Genomic DNA, 20,018 nt, shown 5'->3' on the forward strand with positions numbered 1-20,018 from the left:
TCAAGATTCAGATCAGTAAGTCAGACTAGGCCTGGGGCTGTTTACTTTGAAACTATTTGGTTCTCTTTTCTGCCACTCTCTCTCAGGATCTGCGGAAGAATCTCTTCCAGGTGAGGGAGCCCTGGGACAGGCTGCCCAGGGGGTGTGGAGTCTCCTTCTCTGGAGAGATTCCAGACCCATCTGGACACCAATCTGTGTGACCTGTGCTAGGGACCCTGCTTTGGCAGGGGGTTGGACCCAATCTCTGGAGGTCCCTTCCAACTCCTGCGATTCTGTGAGTCTGATTTTCCAAAGCAATACCTATTTTGCCACTTACAACTCGTATTAGATCAATTGATACTGGTTTCCCTTTAAACCTGCCACAATGGAATCACAACAAAGGCTCAAAGTAGCCACCAAATGAGGTCTGCACACAGAGAAGTAACACGCACCGAATCACTCGGACTAGTATAGCTCTGGGAATCAATAGCAGTATTTTTAACCACTCACATTTCTTCTTTGCTCCTGGAAGTACCAGAATAGATGGAGCCTCTCAAAGCCCCAACAGAGTTGAATTCATGGCATTTTGGTCACGGCTTGAGAGGCCTGGCATGCCAGGGATGGGGTCACAGCTCGCAGCCTTCAGCACATCAGCCACTTCACTGTGCTCCTCACCCGAAACAAAACAGCTGCAAGAGCTGGGAGTGGAGGCTCCTTCCTGTGCATTGTCTTCCTTCGAGGGATGCAGTAAAAACATGCTACATGCTCATCCCACCTGGAGATAAGAGCTTTCTTCACATCACGTGAAATAAGCCTTCCTTTTTCAGACAAGTAATTACATGATTACACAATTAATTGTGGGACTGCAACGTGCGCTAATAACAGCCTGTCTCCCTTGGAGGCTCACATCTTTCTTACAGACTAAGTGACCCCAATTACAGGGGAAAGCATTAAAAGTTACACTCCAGTTTTGGAGGATATTCTGCTACTTCAGTTTCTTGCCCATAATTTTAATTATGTGGAACTCAGAGTCCACAGGGTTGGATCAGCAACAACAGACGGACACTAGCAGGCAGCGACAAGCTAAACCCTAACCAAGACCTCAAGGATCCGCTGCTCCTCTGTAGCAAGCACACCATGACTATGGGATTAGACAAGACTGACATCTGTGCTAATATTAGGTAGTTAAATATTATGATAATTAGGTTTAAGTTGATTTTTATCTCAGAAATCCTATCAGCTTTGGTGATGCTCACATTCCAGTGAATTAGGTTTTCATGTGTTTCCTATCAGAGGATGCAGAAGAAAATCTTGGGGGGAAAAGTTACCCAAGCACATGCTTAAAAAAGTGATTAATATTTTTTAGCTTCCACCAGAATAAATTCCTATTAAATCCTGAATTAGGTCTCAGGACAAGAAACAGTGAACATTTGTAGCTAAGGGACCTGAGCTGGGTACCAGGCTACAGAAAATAGCTGGGATCCACAAACACAGCGTCGTCCCCCCCCCAAAGATATTCTGACTATCCACTCTGAATGTTCATCCCTAACATCTTAACCCTCATGTACGATTTAGCTCCCAGTGAAATAATGCTCCAGACAGCCAACACTGAGACCATGATACCCCCAGGCTGGCATCCACTCTGCGTGCAAAAGCAAGACATCCCAGCACATCCCAAGTCACCCAGAGACAGATGTGAGCCCTGGCCCATTGCTCTATGGGACACTCACAGCAGGGCATCCCAATCCCAACAGAAAAAAGAAAACTGCAAGATATCAAGTCTAAATTTTACACAATAAAGTAAATGAAGTAGAAATATGTGGGGCTCAGACTGCCCTGATATCCCACCCTTCATGCACTCCCAAAGCCTTCGCTGCCAGATCACCATCTTATCTGAAGTCTTGCAGTCAGATTCACATTCAACTGTCAAAATTATCAACTTTAATCCAAAAAAGAAAGATTTAGGAAATATGATCAGGCAGACAAGGGAGATAAGGATGGGAGACCTGAAAGCCATTTTTACTATAATAGCTGGCTAACACACAATTAGATTTTGATCTGAAGTAAAAAGACTGTTTACAGGAACTTTAAAACCAGCAAACCCTGATCAAGAATAAAGCCAGGGAATCCAGCACATGGGAATTGCCTCTAATGTTTAGACCTGACAAACAGCTCCTGTGCTCAACAACTTCCCTGGCATCCTTCAATCTCAGTTGGCCTAATGAAAGGTATCACTTCTCCCTACAAACCTTGACTTCCATATTCCAGTGCCTGATACATGACCTGCATAGAAAACACAGGGTTTTATCTGAATTTTAGAACAGAAAGTTTGTGTGTCCTCTCCAAGGACTAACTGAATCTTATTAAACAAAACCCAACCCTTTGGCTTTCTGGTAGTTCAGAGGTATGTTCTAGAAACATCAGATCTTGCCATATAGCAGGCCTGAAAGACAACGCTGGCAGCATCCATAGTCTTGCTAGTAATTAACAAGAAATACTAGCATAGTTGGTATTTATGGAAAACAGCACATTTGTTTCACAGCAGCATGTGCATTATCTTGGTTTTGCTATGGATCCAGGCAACACTTCACTTCATCCCTGTTCACCAAGCAGCAAAACCTGAACCCAGCCCTTCTCACTAGAAATAAAAAACAAACAACTTTGTTGTATTTAAGCCAACAAGAGTCCCAGTTGCAATAACTATTACTCTCTTATACCTGCTTAGGTGGACCTAAGCTGTAAGTAGAGCTACAGGGTGCCTCCTCACACATTGTGGATGGGATTTTGCAAGGGTGAGCTAAAAATACCTAGTTGGGGGTTGGTTTTTTTCCCTGTTTGCTCGTGTTTCCAATTCCAAACTCAGCAGAGCAGTTCAGACCAACTACCTTTAACTACTCAGTGACCCAAAACACTTGGAGCCACTGAGGACTCACAGTCTCTGCCAGCACGGGTCGACGAGCTCCAGGAGAGCAACCAGGGATCCATCCCAAAACAACAGGTTTTCAGACTAAAATCTCTGTCCTTGCAGCTGCAGAAGAGAATTCTGAGCTAGCAAAGGAGCTTTTGTTTGCACTAAGAAAGAGATTTAATGTCTAAATTGAATAAGTGCACTGCGCTTGGCTCCCACTGGCAGCGTGGCTGGGTATTAATGGCTCTCGCGGCACTACCATCCGCTGCGCGCTGATCAGCACATCAAAGGGGACCCGCACGGAGCTGGATGCTCAGAGTGACTCTCATCACGTTCTCATTGTTAACCGAGTACAATAAAGCCTTTCAGTTACGTCATTCCCACTATTAATTGCTGTGCTACCTGAAACTGGAAATAAGCCTTCAGGTTTCCCAGACAAACACACACCATGGCCAACAGTCCACGCCTGCACCCAGGCACCCAGCAGCACCGCTCTCCCCACAGGACCCGCCTCTCACCCTCCAGACAACAAACATCTCACAAAATAATCACATTAAACCTTCTGGCTGCTGGAGAGGCAGAGGGGTGAAAGGACCAAGGGAGGGCTGCCTTTATTATTTGTTTCAAACTCGAGGATGCTCAGTTAGAGATGCCTGCACAGTGACGGGGTCATCTCATCAGAGGGAGCACAGCTCAGCTATATCAAATGAGCCCTGATGAGCAGGATCCCTTTGAAGGGGGGAAATTGCAAAGCCTGATACACAGATTGTGATTTGGATTGAGTGAACATTAAAAGGTGGCAAAGAGGAAATCCAGCATTCCCTCATGCTCAATCACAAATCTTTCTGAAGTCCCAGGGGTACCTGCATACTCTGTGACGTACCAAAGATGCTCACTCAGCAACAACTCTAACCCAGCTGACCTGTTTGGAAAACATTTAGGGCTGTTGTCTGAATGTAAACCTTCAAGCATGGGAAGCATTTATTTACTCCCAAAAGGAAGCAAAAGGGCTTTTCCATGTGAGGTTTCCCTCTAATGGAAAGCCACTGTGGAAGAGTCAGGGCTTCCAGGACTACTTAACACGCTTGTAAGGGCTTTGATGTATTCCTCATGATGTGCCTTACATTAAGGTGCTGCTCCTTACCGGTTTGGAGATCAACTGTGCCAATCCCCTCTCCAGTATACCTCTCAGCCCAGAATGGGCAACTCACCCTGTCACAATGGCAGAAACAACCTCGTTTTTACAAGAACAGCATCAGTTTACAAGAACAGTTTAAAAACCAGAATTCAACCTATACCTTTGGAAGGAACATGTTTTGAGGACCAGAGATCCTGCAGGTCCAGAATCACTTCTCACACATCCTAAACTCAGTCAGGTAAAACACATTTCTAGGTGGTTTCAGAATACGTGTCAAATAATTTCACACTCGATTGGGAAAAGAAGCTGGTGACAAAAAGACGTCACATGCAAGGGAGAGGCAAGGGTGGAAAGGGGATGACAAGACCTGAGGACCACTCTCACTTTATAACACACAGGTTAACATCCTCCCTTACACACAAAACAGCAAACCTCTCTAATATTCTTCAAAAGATCTCATCAAACCCAAACAAACAAGTAGCACGGTGTGGATAAGTAACTACTGCCTCATGACAAACACAGAAATATTTATGGCAGGCTATTAAACTTGGATTACTTATCTCAGACACCGGAGAGGTTGCAGAATCGCCAATCAGCTCTGCTGACTAAATACATATTTATAAACGCTTTAGCTGGTTTATTTACCCAATGGACCAAAATGGCTTATTCATTCTGTTCTGGCTCTATTTTGGTCTATCAAGTACAGTAAATGTGCGTTTAGGTGCATAATAAAAGCTCCTTTAGCAAAGTAATTGCATTACCTTACACACAGTAGATTTTTCTTTGCCAGACACCAAAAACAACTGGACCATTTTGCAGACTCCTAAGTTCTTATTAAGAAATATACTGACACATGCTAATTACTAAGCTGAAAACTTGCCTGGAAATGGAAAGTCCAAAGGAAGCAGAGCTTCCTGGAAAAACACTTAATTTAAAGCAGAGTACTTGCTATGGCAGCAGTTTGGGATGCAGCTACAGCACCAACCACATAAGGAGGTTCCTTCCCCCATGTCATTTGATGGAAGATGATATGGGACCCAACTGGAAGATGATATTGGTGGAAGAAGATATGGGATCCATGGGTGAGGGCAGCAAGGCCCACCAATGCTTGCCACAACCCTCCCAATGGGCTAGTCCATGTTGAGAGCCCAACACGCAGCATCTGCCATGGGTAGAGGCCACAGCCACCTGGTTATAAATGCCAGAACCAAGGGAGCACAAAGAGGGTAATTTCTGTCTTTTTATCTCCTCTCTGGGCAGCGAGTTGAAGCTCTGAAAATATTAACCTAATTGCTCTGCCTTATGGTTAAAGCTCAGTTCAGGAAGAAATGGCACATTGGAACCTAATAAATCTGTAATTGAAAACATACCACGCTCCTGTGCATTAAAGCAGAGCAGCAGCACGTTCAAAAACCGTGACTCAAAAACTTGATTGAGCCCATAAGTGATCCTGGACTTTGGGTTTTCTGGCTCATTGTCCAAGTTCCTTATTTTTGCTAAATTCTGAGACACACTGGATAAGCTGACTTAAAGAGCATCTGTATGTTACATTATACTGCTGGTATCAGAAGCATCTGCCAGTGGGTGCTGGGGTTTTTTAATCAATGCTTGTACAGAAGTTTATTTTACGTCTGAGCTTTCCAATGAATTTGCACCTTTTGATGTTATGTGCAAGCAGCACATGCCCTCTCCATCCCAGAGAGGCTTCCACATCACACGATGCTCTGTGCAACAACCAGGGGACAGGAGATGGGACAGGAGATGGGACAAGGGGAAATGGGCTCAAGCTGCCCCAGGGCAGGATCAGTTCAGATGGGAGGGAAAAGTTCTTCCCTGAAAGAGTTGTGGGGGTGTGGCACAGGCTGCCCAGGGAGGGGGCTGAGTCACCCTCCTGGGTGTGTTTAACAGATGGGGAGATGAGGTGCTCAGGGAAGTGGTTTAGCACAGGACAGGAATGGTTGGACTCCATGATCTTAAAGGACTTTTCAAACCTGGTGACTCTGAACAACCACTTTTCAAGCAGAATGATATGTCTACACAGAGTAGTAATTCACATGAACAGCAACATGCCACACTGAACAGCTTCAGATCTCACTCTTGAGTTTCAATCTGGCCACTGCTAGGGATGCTTAAGTCAACAGAAGCCCATTCATCTGGAAGCGTATCTCTTTCCTAGTCTCAAAGACAGGTTGTCTTATAAGACCAGCACAAACCAGTTGCTTTATTGCTCCAGGATGGATGCTCTGGAGGGATGAGGTTGCAGCCAAGACAAGATCTGCAGGACAAATGGTGTCTTCCAAAAGACTGCTCAGTTTAGCTGGAAAGAGTAGAGAAGCTTGTGGAGTCAAGGGAGAAATGTTAAAGTGGTTATCTTCTGGGGAGAGACAAGTAATTTACAGGCTGTGGAGCACAGAGAGACTAGGAGAGGTGAAGGAGAGGGAAGACTGCCCTGGGGAATAAAATTGATCTAAGTCATCAAAATTTGGGGTCCTTGGCTGGTGAGGCACAGGCAGCACCACCAGCACAGCAGGATGACCAATTGGGATGGATCTCCCCCCTGAGATCACATAGGAGACCCTTGACATGGGGACACAGGCATAGGGCAGATGCTTCCAGAAGTGTCCCAAGGGGCACAGCACTTGGCACGTACCCGGGGAAAAACACACCTCTCCTTTAACTCCAGAAAATACTCTCATTTACCTTCCAAAGTTTCCTAATATAGGTTGCTGATGAGCAGGAGGGATTTACCTTCCAGGTCAGACACTGCTTCTGCTGCCTGCCCCAACACAGCTGTACCTGGTTTTGCATGCTTTTGACTTAAAATCCTTGCATGACCTGAAGCCCAAAGCCTGTTCAGTAAGCTGAGTTAGCTGCTCCCAGAAGCTCAGCTGATGACACTGGATTTGCAGTCTGTATTTTGGCCATAAGCCAGCAATTCACATGAGAACCTCTCAGCATCTCAAGTGATTTGAGCTTCCTAGGCACCAAGTAGTCCAAGAAGCCATCTGGACCATGCCAGCTGATAAGGCCACAGCACTGCTGCAGCTCAGTGCTCAGTTTGGTGCCCTGTGGTGTCCACTGTAAAACAAGCATCACTGAGGGACAATTCCAGCACCTTCCGCTATCCCACAGTGGAGTTTGAGATCTCTACAGGCCTGATACTGCTGTGCAATATCCACCCCTGGATACTAAATACAAAGAATGAAGGCTGGGGTAGCACCCTGACTCTTTCAATCTGCTTTAATAACTTCCCTTTGCATGCAAGAGATCATGAACTTCATCTCCAGCAGTTCCCCACATGCTCAAACTAGGAATCAGGACCCCTCCTTTAGAGGTGCAGCATGGCCAAGCAGGGCTGTGGTGGGCAGCCAGCAGCACCAGCAGTTTACTCTGCTGCCAAATCAGCACAGTTTATTCTCCATTCAGATGGGGAAAAAGAAAAAAAAAAAGATGCCTTCAGGCACATCCAGCCTCAGCACTCTGCACTGGGGATACCTATTTATGAAGTACTGTAGTACTAGATACATATACACGTTATTTTGCATCTCCCTGTAAAGCCCCCAAAGTCTCAAGTTTTCTGGCTTATCTCCATCTTCTCCCTCTCCCTACCCAAGGAACAGAAGTCTGGCCACTTCCTAATCTTGCTGCAAGCTCCTTCCTCCAACTTGCTGCTGCAAACAGCTGCCTGGCTTCTCTGCTGCTCTAGAAGTTTTCACCTCAGCTCCTTTGTGCCCATCAATCGGCTGCTCCAGCAAAGCCACATCCTACATTAACCTACTAAACATTCATGCCCATTCTGCCACGAACAGAATTCATTCCTCCTCCTGCCCCAAAGTACTTTGCTACAGAGGCTGATGTATCAATTGGTGAGAACCTGCAAAACCCTTTCTGCTTCCAGCAGCGCGAGCGCCAGGCATGTGATGGGTTATCCTGTATCCGCTGCAAAGCTGGGATAACCCACAGCTGCATTCACATCTTCCAGAGTAATCCATCCAAACAAAGAGTCGTCTGGAAGCCGAACACAAGCACTAGACCCAGTACACTGTTTGGTTCAGAAAACAGTTCAAGCTCCCTCGCTGAGCTGCAATTCACTGCTCAGTGTTTGGAGCTACTTGCCCTTGCCTAAAGCCCCGTACCAACAGTTGTAGTAAGACCATCAAGGAGTATCTGTGTTACTGGTTAATTTACAACTGTGCTCAACACTGATTCTTTGGGGGTTCTTCCCCCTCCATGTGGTTTTAGTCCCTCCATTAACTCCCAGCACCTAGAACCACAAAATACACCCAGTCATAATTAAACACCATTACTGATCAATAAGTGAGAGTGAACAGTTTTGCCCCTTCCCCTTCCAATCTGGGTTAGCCTGACTAAAATAAAATACAAGCTAAAAAAAAAAATCCCTTTGGCAACACCTAGAACATATTTTATCCTTCATTATTTCCACCTAATCCCCTGCCAACATTGCAGAACTCTGCATCCCTGCTGCATCATGTATTTGAAGAATAATGTCCACATGGGAGGAGGTAGGGAAAGTGCTGAGGGGCTGCAGTTTCTGAAACTTGGAGAAAAACAGGAGCTAAACATCAAATTAATATTCTGACCCAGCTAAACATCCTTCCCCAGGTAACAGATTGCTATTCACTGACAATATACGCCCTGAAAAGCCAGAGATAATGAAAAGTTCTCTAAAACAAAGCTGCTGAGATGGACAGAGGTATGAACCTCTGCTTTTGGTAAGGGCTGAGGAACTGGTGTTTAAGTCAGTATAAATATGGAAATTCCTACTTGTGATCCTACAAACCAGGTATTTTTAGCATACAACCCATCCTCCAAACTTGATGCTTGTACTGAAGATAAAGCCAGTGTGTTTCCAAATTTCCCAACTCCATATGTATATAGCATATACATACAGGCAGACATACCTGGTATAGCATCATGTAATTGAGATGTCACTAGGACAGCCTGACAACCACAGTTCCTGGAGCAGGGCTGCTTCTAAAGAGCAGCCACAGCTACTGATTTGGGTGAGTTTTTACCAAGTCCTAAGAAACAAAACCCAATTTCTTGGACTCTAGCACTAGGAAAAAAACAACAGGACAGGAAATTAGTAGGTGATTTACTACAAAAATAACTAGAGCTGATCACTTCATTGTGCTTGCAAAGCATTTGAGGAGAGAAAGCTGTCATTCCTGCCAAGTTTTGAGAGCCTTTTATCTTCCATGGATAGGTGGAAATTTGAAATGTGGAAGAAGAAAGGATGGAGTGCATAGAATTTCTAAAGGGCATTACTGTTTTATAACCCCGAGTCAGTTTTTCATCTAAAGCATAAGAATTGATGTCAAGTGGCAAGTAATGAAATATTTCTTAAGCTGTTGGCTGGATCCTCCACCACTGCTAATTGATGCAGCCTTAGAGATTTTCAGTAAAGCTACAGCAGCTTGGGAAGGCTCAGGGTGTGCTCTGTTCCAGTGCTCCTCACCGCGGTGAGGAAACACGCTGAGGATTGTGTATCTTTGACACAGAAATACAAACAGAACATCCACAATACACAGCTCAAGAACACATCAGAAAGGTTTCAGCCTTTTAATTCAAGCCTGATAGTTAAAAGTTCACGTCTTTGTGGTAGTGTGATGTCATCTGACTGACTAAATCCATAGTTGCATCTCATTTAATAAGATTACATGGACAAACAGAGTGGAAGCAATCTGCTACAACATTTCCTGGCTGAATGGTTTCCAAAGCATCTTTTGACACTAATTTGTTGAATGGATGATTGTGAGCAACATAAAAACAAATTAAAAGTTTTAAGTGCTTGGGCTAGATCCTCAGCTAGTTAAAAAGCAAAGGTGGTCCATTAAATTCAGCATGGCTTTGCTCATTTGTATCTACTGAAGATCTGGCTCTTTGCACCTAATGTGACTGTATGTACTCTTGGGTATAAAGTTTTACTCAGCAGAAAATTTATTCTAGTTCTGAGCATTCTTCAGCCCCACAGTGCCAAGGGAGGAGAAGCATTTGTCAGCTCCAGAAGTCACAGCATCAGTCCCTGTGTTCCTGCAACTGAAGTGATGGGGAAACCACCAGAGGCCTGTACTGCTAGAGGTGGGCAAAGACTCACTGACCTTTAAGAAGCAAGCCCTGCCACTGTCAAGCAAACTGCCCTACCTGCTCTCACAGGTGCTCCCTTCAGAGCTGGGTCCTGTCTACCCTTGTCTGACACATGCTACTCTCCATCCTTCTCACTATACACCTGTCCTGTCCTCCTGACCCACACAAACTGCTGCTCATCCCAGTTCCCTAACCCCTGCTTTCCCCATCTGCTCTCCTGCTCTGTTTCACTGTCCTCAAGGTGAAGGTTATTCACATATCTTAATCTTTATTAAGAGTTTTTACTCACTTTCCCTTTCCTGTGCACTAACAGCAGGTGGTGCATAGGAACCAGCAGCAATACCAACTCCTGACACATCTATAAATGTTTGGAGCAAATAATGGAAGAGTATTTGGATGGAAACAGGAAAAGAGAAAACTGGATAACTGGGAAAATGTCTACCTGCTCTAACCTGCTGCCTGAACTAAAAGATGGGGGTGGTTTTCAGTCAAAAAGGGTAATATTTGAACACCAGTTAGGCATCTCAGGAACAAATCCAATCCACAGCCATTTCCATTTAAACTAGGGAGGAAATCACTCTCTGTACATCACAGAGGAAGATGGCTGCAGTCAGGGCAGCATCCCCGCTCCCTACCACAGCTAATTAAAAGAACATGTAATTATAGTTGATCCAGCGCCCACGGAAGTCAAAGGAAAACCATTCATCGCCTTTAATGGGCTTTGGAGCAGCTTCAAAAACTTCTCCAGCGTACGCAGCCCTGACACTGTGGAAAGGAAAAGCCTCCCAGTTTCACTACACTCACCCACAGTGGTAAGAGGCAGCATGATTTCCCATCTCTTTCATCTAATATAAACACAACCCAGCACAACTGACCATCAGCTGCCTATTAAATGGACTATTTGTTGAAGGAAATAGGCATGGGGAGTTTGTATTTACCCAGGGACCATCTGACAACCAAAGCTTTGTTTCCCTTGGAAGATAAGTGTCTGCTTTCAGTCTAAGGGACTCAAACTTTTTGCCCAAAAAGAAAAAATTCTAAAAAGCATAAGCCAGGATGGTCCCTCCTTTCACCAAAAAGCTCCTCTTTAATTATCCTGCTTCATCCATGAGCATGGGGATAATACAGGCAGGCTCAGAGCAAGTTTGCTACAGCTCTCACTTAATTTCCTTGGGTAAAAACCCATTATGCAGAAATTTTACTATTTAAGGGGAAAAAAAGCAGCCTGAATCTCAAAATCAGATCATACCATACCACAAAAATCTTGTAACAACAAGCATTTTGAGCCTCCTGTTATATTTTTTCCCTCCCTAGCACTGAGTGGTATCTGCTCCATGCACATTTTCATCCCAAACAGGTTTCTGAAGGAGGCTTTTGTTGAATTATTTTATAGGCACTATTAAGGACCAACTCCAGAGAGCAAGATATTTAATCATTGCTGAAAATCCCCAGGTAGCTCTGCAAATCCACAGGCTTTTGTGACCAAGATGTATTTACAGTGTTTGTTAGCATTTTCCTGACTTCTGAGGAGTCTGCAGTTCTTCAGACACACTTGATTATTCAGAGAGCACACTGCTGGGGGTAAGCCAAATTTATCTGGGGACCTTAACTCCCCAACTTCCACCCCCATCTATGGAGCTAAGAAGCCTTCTGACTGAGATCATGGATTCACCCCTCCAAACACATCATGTCTCCCCTGTCCTGTGATGGCAATGAGAAATTAGCCTGACTAAGCCTGGAAATTGAGTGTCCAGAGGAACTGATCTCAAAACCCAGCTATTGCTCTGAAGTAGCATCTTCCAAGCACCCATGTGATCTATAAACCAGTCCTCCTTTCAAAAGCTGCTGTATTCAAGTTCTTGTAGGTGTTGGTTACTTTCACTGGGAAGTAAACTTTGGAGAGCCAAATCCTACCTGGAAAAGGACTACAGGCACTTCCACAAAATGTTACTCATTAAGTCCATTTTCACAAGACTGGATTGAGTCTCCACATCTACAACAAACCCCATCACAAACTCTATAGCCAGAGCATGACTGTCCCCACATCCAGGATGCCAAGATGCTCTTCTGCATCTCCAAGCAGCCTTGAACCACCCAAGAGCACTCCTCAGTCTGAGGTCAAGCGAAGTCAACGTAAGTGGATTTCTTCTTAGAGTGGCAGAACTTTGGCTAAACACAAACACACATGCTGGAAACCCAAGCAAAACCAATTTCACCATCAGCAACAGCCATATATTTAATTTATTCAAGAACCTCTGCTTCCACTGACTCAAAAACCTGCACACAAATCCAGGGATTATCTGCCCAAATGAAAAGTCACCCTTGGGCCTGACCTTTTTCATTTATACACTAAATCAGTAGCTATGACTTCCCCCCAGTATCTGGGATGCCTGAAGCAATTAAAGCTACTGGAGCAAACCAGGGGAATGCATTAATTCATCTGGTCACCAGGAACACCACCCGCTTCACATCATACCAAGGCAGATGAGGGCAGCAACTACCTGATCCAGAAAACATCAGTTAAACAAAACCAACATTAATAATGACCAGAACAAGCTCTTTGGTGGCTGACTCTCACCCAACTGCTGGGAACCATCAAAGAGCCACTCAGGGCATCACTCCACGAGCTACCAATGCAGAAGGGCTCACAGGAGCAGGATCTGAGCTCAGGGCAGCAGCACGACTCACATTTAACACTGCTGCCCCGCTGATGGATGTGTAGTGTGAGGATGCACAGAAAGCCTCATCTCAGCCGTTTTCTCCCCAAAATGCTCCACAGTCAGAGTTTAGATCCTTTCACAGCACCCAACAAACCTCGATGTGCATCCCCAACACCACCACACAATTCTGTGCCTAAAGAGCAACTTCTCAACGCAAATTCAACACGAGGAAGTGCCAGGGAAGTGCTGGGAAACAGTCTGTTTGAAACTCAACAGCAGTCTGCTCTTTCCAGGGTGTAAGCTCATGTTTGTTTTGTCAAGTTACCATAAGAACACTCAACACCAACACATGCATTGAAACAAAGCTGGTTTGTTTTTTTTCTTACCTTTTCTTCTTGTAACTTCAAACCTCCTGGAGTCCTAGAAGGAAAAAGAAAATTTTTTTTGTGGGTTTTTGTTGAGTTTTTTGGGTTTGGTTTTTTTTTTTGATACAAGAATTATTCACAGGCAGCATGAACAGAAACCCTTAAAAACATTAGTCATTGTCCCAGAGAAGTATCTATGAAGCTCTACACAATAACTGAGGAGTAATTACAAGCATACATTTCAGTTTGTCTACAGATATTTAATGGATCAATATATCACCTAAAATGATTCATCATTCCATGAGAAGTTACACAGTAAAGCACAATATCTTTCTTTAAAATGGATTTTATTTTCCCCCTCTATTGATGTTAAAAGGGAGCAGCTTGGAGGGTTATTACTGTACCAAGGATTTAGGGTTGAGGAGGGAGGAGCCCATACAGATATTTTTAGCAGAGACTTCTTGAAATAACTGAATTAATTTCAAAGCAACTGGACTACTCATGCTCATTTCAATCCCTGCACACCTACATCATCTGCCCTATTTCCTGCAAAGCATCACTGCCATCTCCAATACACAAACTCCTTGTTAAACGACGTTGCATGAAGTCTCAGAGGGTACCATGCTCCCAGACAACACTATCTACTCACTCTAATGGTGAGACTCCAGAGGAATGAATATTTAATTCCAAGCAGCAACATTATTTATGGGTTAATTACAAATACTTATAATTTCCATCCCTTGAGTTACTTCTTGCAGCCAGTATTAGCAATGGAGTTCAAGGGCTCCAGAAGATGATCTTGCCCAGCATCACATTGAATTGGACTGTGCCTGCTGAAGGATGGTGCAGGATTAACCCCTGCAAACTTCAGTGTGCAAACTCAACCCTGGAAGACCACAAAGAGGCATCACCACCATCTCCACCACGGTGTCCCCCACAGCACACAGGGAAGAGACAGGTCTTCAGTCCTCTGCCAAAATCCTCAAAAGATTTTTCACCTCTCTGGCTGTGCCTTAACCTCATTTCACTCCCTTAGAGTGCTCACTGGTCTCCAACATTTATCAAGTGCAATAACAAAGAGGTCTGATTATTTCCTCTTTTTGATAGGGAAAATAATGCATGCTCTCCCCAGACATCTGTGCTTCTGCCCCACTTGATGCTTGACAGCTTTTTTCAAAAAAGGGAAAAAGTACAAATAAAAAAGTCAAGTACATCCCTGCAGACCTCAGTCAGACGGAGGCAAGAATAGCACTATGCATCTAATGACATGGACCCTCAGTCCCTCTCTGCCCTGCCACAGGGTAATTGAAAATATGGAAAGCTGCCACTGGAGCACAGGATAAAAAACACAGAGCTTTTCAAAGTGAAAAAAGTAGAAATAAAAAGAAAGTAAATCAGCTTATGGAAGTAACAACTGTACCTGCCCAGCTAACTCCTGAAGGACTTCCATCCCAAGTGCATCACCCAGCATCAGGTAATGCAGAAAGAGGTGTTTTACTCAAGGGTGTAATATTACAGACACACCACACTAGAGTGCTGTAGCCATTCATTTACCACCTACAGAAATGCTCCTTCCCCTGTCCTGACCCCAGGGAGGGCCCAGCTCCAGACACTGAATCCTCCAGCCCAGGGGACCAGAGCACATCACGCATTTCCTGGACCAGCTCTGCTCAATTCCAGCCACAGTTTCCTTTGCCCACAGCCACCAGCTGTGTAAGCAGGAGATGCTGCTTCTCACTCCCACAAGTGACCAGCAAGCTGGTTTTATTCCTTAAAAGCCAAATGTTTTGCCAAAGCCAAGAAGGATCAGAACAGCAGAAACCGTTTCCTTGGCACCCTCCAAGCCAACTGAGGGGGATAAACAAAGCAAAAATGGGTATTTGCTTATAAAAACACTAAGTTGTTATTCCCTGTAGGATGCTGCTACCTCAGAGATCTTGAGAAATATGTAAAATGGCATTCAGGATTAGCACAGACTTCAAAGCATTTATCCTCTTTAGGCAGTAAAGCTCTGAGCTGCTCAGGCAGTTATACTCCAGGGACCTCTCAGAGCTTTTCCAAATATTAGTTTGAGAGGTGGGGCACTGGATAAAAAAAATTCAGATGCAGCCTGCTATCGTTAAGCCTGTGTACATGTAATTTATGCAAGAGGGAAGAGTCCTTTTAAAAGTTCCCCTGGAGTCCCCTCACTTTAACAAGCTGTTTGAATTCTCTGCAGTTCAAAAGCTTAGAAACACTAAAACTAATTACAACTATTACATTGATCAAAAGAAAATAAGACAATCACAGTCTATTAAAAAAAAAAATTCAAGTGTCAGCTCTCTTGTATTAAACACCCTCCTGGTTTTCCATGAAAAGAGCTACACAGACATCAGGACAAACAAAGGCTGGGCTTCAAAGTTTCCCCTTCTTTTACTCTGTTCCCCTTATAATTATAAGCTCTGATGAGTGTAAACGACCCCAAACAATAGGTGCAGGATTCAGAGGAAAAGCTTGTTAGAAATGCAATGGGAGAAAAGAGGTCAGGCTGCAAGACAGCACTTATCACCTTGGTGTGTCCCCCAGAACATCCCCTCCCATGGGGAAAACACCAAAGGCATTGAGAGCTACAAAAGTTTCATAAAAATGGGAAAAATACCTGGCAACCACAGCAGGGCTTAGAGTAGCCTCAAGAGTAGCTTAAAGAGGAGCCACAAAGGCTCCAGGTAGACACACAACTCTGGTTTCCATCCCTCTCTAAAGCAAAGCTACAGCAAGGACTCATTTTTCTTAGTTTGCCTCAGCTAAATCATTTCTCTCCTCACAGAAAAGGAGGGAATGATGCTAATTTTTCTTCTCGAGGGCATGTCGAGCATCAGACCTTTCCATTCATGACCTAATACATCCCTAAGAGACATTACAGCCGGCCAGAGGCACAGCAGCACCGTGCTGCTCATGGTGAGTCAGGCCATCTCTCCACCAAAAAGGAGCAGTCATCATCTTTGAAGCGTAAGAAACTGCTCTCTAGTAAAAGAAAAAAAAAATCACAGAGGGGTTTTAATAGTGTTACTGGTAGAGAACTAAACTATTTTGATAAAACTGACACTCAAGTTCCCGACGCGTTGCCCGAGGAGGACTTCCCTGCAGAAGCCATAGAGCAGATGGTTATAAATGAGACTTATTTCATGGACACCATTTAATGACTGCAAATTCCTTTAACTAAAAATCTCATTTTATCAGAGCATAAATCATAGGCTTTGAAGGGAAAAAATTTGTTTCAGATTCCTCATTCCTCCTTCTCTAAGGCTTCTCTATGAATACCACTTCAAATAGCACATCATTAACGCCATACAAGGGTTTTATTTGTCAAGGCTGGCTTCTAGCACCTATTTTCCTCCTTTTTAATGTTAGTTAATTGAACACAGAACAAAAGGGCCCTCTGTTCTCTGCCTGAAGTGCCTCATCATTGTAACATGGAAATCAATGTAGTATGTTTGCTCCAGCATCACTTCAGAGGTGTCACTATCAAAGAAAAACAACACATCTCCAGATCAGCCCAGTGGTAAGGCACAGGAGCAGATAGTGTCATCAGGTACCATTACTAACCCTACCTGGATTAGGAGGGCCAAAAATGAAAGCCCACTCCCCCATCACTGCCACGTGTGGCATGTCTAACTGAACCTTGTGCCATTTAACATCAGTTCTGATCAAAACCCTTCTCTGCTCCTACAAAGAGGCAACGCCAGCCTTCCAGAAGACAGCACCTACAGATCCCTAACAGCCTCTCTGTGTTCCAGGCTCCTGACTCCTGCCAAACCACGGCCCCATTGATGAGCAGAGCACTTCTGGAGTGAGATCTTGTTCAGGACCAACGGTGGGGTGTGGGGGGACACCCCATTGTGCAGAGCTAACACAGCTACATGGAGGGAATGAGCTATACAGTACATACAGTACAGTGCTTGGGAGCCATGGTGCTGCAAATGGAGTTTCTGAGAGCCACTGGTGATGGATACAAGCAGCAAAACTGCTTTCTGGTTGTCTGTCATCAGTGTAAATAAAGCCTTTAAACACATCCATATAAACACACATCTACATGTGCCCTCTACACCCACAAAGAGACTGTGTGCTGTACAGGGCAGGGAAAGGAGACAGCATGGGCACATCTGCTGCTGGAAGAGACTCCTTGTCTCCTGACCTGGCTGGAAGGGAACTTCCAAGCTCAGGTTCCCATTTCCACCAAGATACTTTACAGTCAGAGATTTTCTTCCTCCCACATTTTGTTTTACTTCAGTTTCCACCAAATTCCTGGGTGTTTCTACACTCTTGGCTAAGGGAAGATTTGGCTTTAACCCTCCTGTGGCTGAGTAAACTCAAGTTCACCAGACAGTCACATTCAGCACCTTTGTGCACAGCCTTTGGGGTGCTGCTCTTTAATACCCTTAGCAAGTGAAGCCCAAGGGAACTCAGAAGAGCCACCGCTACACTAAGAACACTAAATTCTCTGGTGTCATCACTTCAGAGGAGCTTTACCCCACCAATGCTAGTCAGCAGTTGATCTTTTCAAGCTGCACTCAAGTCAATAGAGTGGGCAAGGAATGTCTCCATGCTTGTTCCTCTTAGATTTGTAACTACAGCAAGAGCAATGCACTGAAGGCCTAATTTCTGATTTGGAAAATAACAACCTATGAAGCCCAAGACACTGCTGTGCCAAGCTGTGGTGACTTGTTTGTCACGTAGAAATCCTATTCCCACACCTCAAGGGCAATCTCTATTAATAGCATCCACACATCCTCTCCTGCCAAGGAATGAGCAGAGCAAAACATCACGCAGATGCTCCAGCTACACCAAATTATTACTGCAGCATGAGCAAGGGGAGGTCATTCAGGAACAAAGCAAATCTAGGACTGTCTGTGGAAAACACAGGACAAGGCAGAGTTTCTCTGAAACAACCATGCGACTGGGAATGAGATGCAGATACACAAACAAGCTGCTTTTGAAACTCTCAACTCCAGAAAAAAAATCCAGCCTTTAGGTAGGCAACATTAACCATCTACAGCCTGTTCACAACAATCCCTAGGTGCCCAGAATTGATGATTGCTTGGTGCACACACTACATCAGTAGATGTTCATCATCGTTCAACAGGAGCTGTTATGCATGATTAAGAGCAATCTGTTAACTTGGATCCTACAACTGTGGACCAGACACTAAGGTGCAGAGCATAGTACACAGCCTTTTGTATACAAACATGCCAACCTAGTGCTAATACCCCATGGCTTGACAGTCACAGCCACACATGGTTTGTCAGGCACTTGGTTGGAGATATGTGCCCACTCAGCCCCACACTGACCCAGGGGGCTGCGGACCAGGCAGAGCAAGATTGGGTGGAGTGTGGGGGAAGGCTCCCTGCCCTCAAATACTGCTCTGAAAGGCACACAGAGACAAGCACGATTGGGCAATGCAGTAACTACATTGTACTTTATACTTGGCTTGCAATGGGCACACAATATAGGCTGCCCAGGGGGTGTGGAGTCTCCTTCTCTGGAGAGATTCCAGCCCCATCTGGACACCAACCTGTGTGACCTGTCCTAGGGACCCTGCTTTGGCAGGGGGTTGGACCCCATGAGCTCTGGAGGTCCCTTTCAACCCCTATGATTCTGTGACTCTGTAATGCACATGGACAATGTACCAATAGGGAGGGGAAAAGTTCCCTTTCCTGGGTTTTCTGTAAGGGCTGCTCATCCTTTTGTCCCCACATGTGATTTCCTGCACTATAACCAGAAGAGCATTGTTAATAATTAAACAGTCACAATTAGGCTTGAAATCTGGAAAGCCAAGAACCTGCCTGCTGTTTTTACCTAGTTCTCCTTTGACTACAGCCAGAGGATGAGGTTTTGGACTCCAGACAGAGGCACATCCCAAGCAGGAATCGCTGAGCAACAGCTCAAAGTACTATTTTAAGGAGCAAATCTTCACAGCATCTCCTTGTAGCCCCTCTTTCTCTCCCCAACTTCCTCCACTTGCAGCCCAATGTTTACAAGGATTTGCAGCTGTACACTCATCCTCCTCTTAGTCTGAACCCACGAGGATGATGCTTAACACATGCCACCAAGTCAGGTACCAACCAGGTACCAGCCTCACGTACAGCGAGCAGTAAGATAACATCACATCCAGTTCTGTATCCAGCCCTTTAACACCAAGGTGTTTAAATCCAAAGGAGCCCTTCTCTATGCCCAGAAGCAAAGGCCAACACAGGGAGCTTCACCAAAACCCAACCAAAGTGGCAGATGGGAGAGATGCAGGTGAACTGGTGACAGATTCCAGTCCCACAAGTTCCCTGTATTGCCAGAGTACAGCACAGCCATTCGCCAGCACTTTGGGGAGGAGACTGCAAGGGGATAAATCAAACTCAGCACATGTGGCTGGGCTCACACCAGCTCTATCACTTAAATTAGATGTTACCTCTGCACACACCAAGTCCCCAGGGACCTGCTCTCAGGACCAGCCTAACTTCTGTACCTTCCAAATAGACAGCCTGGGCTCATTTAGCAAATTAATAAAGAAATGGCTGTTCCTATTAATAGATTAGCATCACAGGGATTTCCCTTCCCCCCTTCAAAGGGTGTTCTTCCTTATCTCAAGTGAGGGGTCAAGAAAATCTCACCGACACCCCATGCAGGGCTAGGAGAGCCTCCACACACAGACAGTAGCACTGCAGTGGCTATGACTAATATGCAGCTTAGTTGGGGCATCAGGATTTTCTGTTTACAACCACAAACACAGTTTATTTTCAAAAAAGATGCTAATGAGGCAGAGAACATCCACTTTATTTTTTGTTTCAGCCAGGCACAAGGAAAAAATACAAATCATGTGCTACTGTTTA

The 20,018-nt window shown here is 44.8% G+C and overlaps 1 protein-coding gene across 1 annotated transcript in view; it reads right to left on the bottom strand.

Annotated features, from left to right (window-relative positions):
- The window catches only part of FSTL4 (follistatin like 4), a 211,408-nt gene that overhangs the window by 185,182 nt on the left and 6,208 nt on the right, over window positions 1–20,018 (bottom strand). Inside the window, exon 2 of the mRNA XM_084268571.1 lies at window positions 13,180–13,213. Coding sequence (XP_084124697.1) covers window positions 13,180–13,213 — 34 coding nt within the window. The remainder of the gene's footprint in view (window positions 1–13,179; window positions 13,214–20,018) is intronic.

This window comes from Gallinula chloropus (assembly GCF_964237585.1).
Source record: "Gallinula chloropus genome assembly, chromosome: 10".
Lineage (NCBI taxonomy): Eukaryota > Metazoa > Chordata > Aves > Gruiformes > Rallidae > Gallinula > Gallinula chloropus.